The 4889-nt window shown below is 43.6% G+C and overlaps 1 protein-coding gene across 1 annotated transcript; it reads right to left on the bottom strand.

Moving 5' to 3' along the window:
- Positions 1-2608: 2608 nt before the first annotated feature.
- Positions 2609-3565, bottom strand: DMRT3 (doublesex and mab-3 related transcription factor 3). The gene has a single exon (XM_026046533.1). The coding sequence runs from the start codon at positions 3563-3565 to the stop codon at positions 2609-2611; it is 957 nt and encodes a 318-aa protein (XP_025902318.1).
- Positions 3566-4889: the final 1324 nt, after the last annotated feature.

Raw genomic sequence — 4889 nt, 5'->3', positions numbered from 1 at the left:
GAAAAGAAAAGAAAAGAAAAGAAAAGAAAAGAAAAGAAAAGAAAAGAAAAGAAAAGAAAAGAAAAGAAAAGAAAAGAAAAGAAAAGAAAAGAAAAGATTTTAAAAAAAGTTTAAAAACTTATTTATGGGAAAAAAAAAGAAGCTTCTAGACTAATATATAGGTTACTTGTGATCAAATAAAAATTCTTTGGTCAACCTTCAAACTTGAAGCATTTAATCTAAACATTTTTAGTTGTATTTTATTAAAAAGAAAAAGAAAGAAAAAAAAGAAAAAAAAAGAGGACAAATGTAAAAACAGTCAAAAAAGAATACCAAAAACCCAGATAATTATTGTTCTATTTTGTTTAACTTATTAAAAAAAAACTTTTAATCAGAATAGACTAAATTTAAAACCCATACTGCTGAATTTTTCACCAAAAAAAAAATTAGTATAGAAACAATTTACCCCAATTTCACTGAAGTTCACCTTTCTATGGAAGGTATATCCCTAGCATAAGATGTCAAAAGTCTATTCTCCAAAAATCCACAGCAGCTTGTATGGACACTATTGCTGCAATATTTGCCCTCAGAGACAACTCACCTTTGGTAAGCATAAATAAATAAATAAATTAACAAAAATTACATATGGGAAGCATAGCGCTGGCTTTCCTATTAATGGCTCTTGCACTCAGCCAGCAGAGACACTTGTGCAAGGTCCCTGGCGCTGGTAGTTCTTGGTGCTTGACACAGAACTGGAGCTCCTGGTCCTTTCTGCGCCCACCTCGCTGTGGACACTCAGTTTCTTCTTAATGTCTTCAAGACCAGGCCTAGTTATCCATTGCTTTTCTCTCTGGAGCAGCTAGAGGGTTCATTGCCTGGGAATGCAGGCAAATCCATCCCTCCAAAGCAGTAATTTCACGCATTTACCAATTTTCTAGAAGTTTTCATGTTTACCTTTTCATAAAGGAAGCTGCTTACCCTGCCTCCCCTCCCCTTTTTTTATGACTTTACCCTCCGGCGTTGCCAACAAATTGTCTTTTTTAAGCAAAATTAGGCAAAAAAAAAAAAAATGTATCTCTGTAAGAATCTATGCCCTAAGGAAAACAAAACCAAAGACCAAAAATTACCAAATGCAAAATGCCAAGAGCAAACACAAGTAATCCTGTGGGCAATGACACTGGGTAATATATCTGATATGCATTCGAGTTTTAAGGCCCATCTGTGTTCAAGTCCAACTTCAGAGGGGTCTTCACTGCTTTTGAGGCTAATCCACAATCTGCAAGGCCTGCCAGATATCCCACCTGCATTCAGAGGAGTGTTTTGCAAAAGCCAAAAGTGGTCATTTGTGAATGTTAGGGGGAAAAAATGTCACTAAACCCTCAGCAAACTTCTAAGCAGATGATGAATTTAGCGGCATTCCTTGTCAGAAGTCATTCCTAAAGTTACTCTGACACATATAAGATAAGCAGCAGAACCAATGCATGCAAACATGCAGTAACTTGCTCAAAACGTATCTTTTTTTTTCCAAGTACAGGAAAATTGCCACTTGGCTAAATATTATTTTAAGCAAATGCCTCCTATTACATGCTATATCGTTTTTCTACTTCTACAACACATGAAAAAAAAATAACATAAAGATGAAGGATGCTTCTGAAGCATCTGAATAGCCTTTTAATCTGCTTACTCAGACTACCACAAGCTCTGTTCTACCCAGCTGAGCTTGAAAGGATGCAAGAGAGCAGAGTCTCCCTGATCCCGTTGCTATCTGCAAGCTGAGGAGCAGAACCCTGGAGCAGGAAAAACAGGCTTCCCTCCACTGCAATGGCTGGAGCTGGACGTTCTAACTCCAGACAAGGATTAATCAGCCCTCTATCTTCAGAAATGTTCTTTGCCCTAGTACAAATGACATAAACCAAGATCGCAATCTCAGTTTATTTTTTCTAGAGTCCCTAGCATGCTACATTAACCTGACAGTGTTTAATCTTGTGTTCATTTCACAATACATTTCATGCAATTCACAGCTGTAATTGGTTTTACACCGACATTACACTTTTCCATCTAGCCATGTGAAAGGAATAACTCTTAATATTATTTTCCTAAAAAGTGTCCAAGTTCAAACAGCACAGAAGCAGTTCATGCTAATTTCATGTGCATCTTCCCTTTGCCTTTTCTTTTAATGAGAGGATTACTATTGGCGTAAGACAGCAAGATCCCCATTTTAGCCCATTTGCACTTGGACTAGTTTTGTTTGATTTCTAATGTCCTGAGGAGTTCCCTCTAATAAAACAGCATTCAAGTATTCTAGTTTAACATCCCCATTTTTCTGAGTTTAGGTAAAGGAGACCTCCAGTTTCTGCTTCCGTTATGAACCTTCCAGAGTCCCATAACCGGCAGCTTCAGGGTCTTCCTTTGGAATACACACTCAGCACTAAAACCGTAGAGCATTGCTATTTGGCATTATCCAGTGAAGTGCAAGAAATTAAATAAGTTACGTTTTTATTGCTTCAGTACAGTACCAAGCAAAGTCACTTTTTAACACAGTTGCAAGTGTTTCACGTGCCTCTTCTTAGGGCCCAGCAGTTCCTCTGTACTGTGAGTTTCACTCAGGTATCACATGCCCAATACGGGTCTAGGAGGATGTGTTGAGTATTCTGGAGTCGGAGGAGTCGGACCTTTCATCGTACTCATCCTCCGTGTAAATGGGCTGCTTGGCCACGATGGGGCATCCGTCATCAGGGATGGAGATCCTGGGGTCCTCCGTGGAGCGTGACGGGAGGACCGGCGAGCTGCGGAAGACGCCGGTGGAGTTGCTGGAGAAGGGGCTGACGTACTGGGAGCGCAGCTGGTACTGCTGCTGCAGCGTCATGGTGTTCCACAGGGTCACGTCGTTGGGCAGGAAGGGGCTGGACTGGTTCCTGGCCAGCGTGTTCCTCAGCATGAGCGGGTAGCGCGGCGGCTGCGGGAACGGGTGCTGCAAGGGCACGGCCAGCGGGTTGGGCACCACGTTGCTCGAGTCGGCCGAGAAGCGCAGCGTGTCGGGCACACGGAAGGCCGAGCCCACGGACCACTTGGAGGAGGAGATGGGGTAGGAGCTCAGCGTGTGCTCGAAGAGGTGCCCGTTGGACGGCAACACGAGGCCGTCGGGCTCCGCGGCGCCTCTGTCCCCGCTGGCTCCCGAGGAGCGGCTGGAGAGCAGCACCTCGACGGCGCTCACCAGGTCACCACCACAGCCCTTGAGGATCAGCTCCAGCACCGCTGGCTTTTGCGTTGGAAAGATCTTCTTCAGCACCTCCAGAGGAGGCCTGTTGGCTTTCAAGCTGAAGGGCAAGGAGACTGTCCCCGATGGACCCTCTATGAGGAGGTGGTTCTGCTCCGGGTGGTACTTGGGGCTCTCTGGGCGGCTCTCGGCGCTCCCACCATTTTTCTGCACGGCGTAGCCAACTTCATCCACGGAAACGATCTCGGGGCTCTCGGGGGTGAAGCAGCTTTTGGCTTTGTTCATGTCCGGGGAGCTCCTTTGGTCAGTGTCCTTGTCGCTGTAGGTCTCGGCCCTGTCTGCTCCGCCGTCATCACCCACCTCGCTCATGTCTGCAAAGAGATGGCAGGAGAGTTATCACGATGGGGAGGCCAAAAGCTGGACCTGCTGTGGGATATTTTTTTGTTAAAGTAAAAAAAAAAAAAAAAAAAAAAAAAAAAAGATACCTAGGAAAAAGAAAGGGGGAAAAATGCCCTTTTCACAGAAATTGTGCTAAATTAACTTATCCACAACCTCCCTCAGCATTCATTCCAGGCACATCGATTTTGGCAGGCTAAGGGCAAGAAGGAAGGAAGGGAGAGAGCTGATCGTGGGGCTGAAAGCTGATCCCTTCACCATGCTGACTCCTGGGGGCACTAAAAAATGCTGATATCCCAGCTCCAAGGTCAGCTCCATAAAGCTCAGACAGAGTTTGCACACTTTTGAAGTTAGATCTGAAATAAGAAGAAAAAAAAGCAAACAAACAAACAAAAAAAAAAAAGCAGAAAACCAACCAAAACTGTCTAGTTGGCAGGTTTCACAGCTAATGCACAAGGAGAGCAGTGTATCTTGCAAGTGTTCTCCCTGGGGATGTGGTTCCCTTCCCAACCAGTGCTGCTCCAAACTCCCAATGAAATACCCATGTCTGGGAAAAGGCGAGGATGTAAGGGGGATGGAGAAAGAGGAGCAGGTTTCTGAAACTTCAAAGTTTGCCTCTTCTTTTAGCTGTATGTAATTTAGCTGTATGTAATTTAGCTGTAAATTACATGTAGCCCATGTAATTTTTGTGTGGCTTGTGCTCTGCATCCAGCACAAGTGAGGAAAACAATAATGTTTCCTGGGATTATTTTATAAAGAAGGCAATGCACTCAAGCATTTCCCTTCATGCTTGGGGCATCGCTCACGCTTTAGCAGCAAAAAGAGAAAGCAGGAAATATTCTCTGGTAAACTGCTAGCACACACCTCCATTTGAGGGGGCTGTAACACCTGGGTATAGCCCAGGTATTATTCGAAAAAAAAAAAAAAAAAAAAAAAAAGGAAAAAAAATGGAATTCATGTTATCTTGCCTTCCTAAGTTTTTCTTTCACACATTCGTAAGAGCACACTTGTTACAAGAGCCACGATTTTAAGAACAATTCACAACCAGGGAAGGGACAACTCATATATGGCCAGATTACGGGGCAGCTTGAAGAGCAACAAATCCCTCCATCCCCACATTTAAGGGATAGAGTGTCCCCCGCTTCATCTTAAAAAGATTGCCCTACTGCTCCAAGTATTTCCAGACAAGGCGTGCGAAAACTGATGTATTTCAAGATGACTGTGCACCTCCTGCACCTGTATTGGCTAATAACAAGTATCACTGGGGAGAAAACATATATTGAAAAAAACAATTAGA

The sequence above is a fragment of the Nothoprocta perdicaria genome, unplaced genomic scaffold (genome assembly GCF_003342845.1).
Source record: "Nothoprocta perdicaria isolate Ctin4 unplaced genomic scaffold, notPer1 scaffold_448, whole genome shotgun sequence".
NCBI lineage: Eukaryota > Metazoa > Chordata > Aves > Tinamiformes > Tinamidae > Nothoprocta > Nothoprocta perdicaria.
The sequence above is the reverse complement of the archived record's forward strand: the minus strand, read 5'-3'. Positions and strand labels throughout refer to the sequence as shown.

Bases quoted from the DNA above. Each gene is read 5' to 3' on its own strand.
- DMRT3 (XM_026046533.1), bottom strand. From the start codon at position 3,565: ATGAGCGAGGTGGGTGATGACGGCGGAGCAGACAGGGCCGAGACCTAC.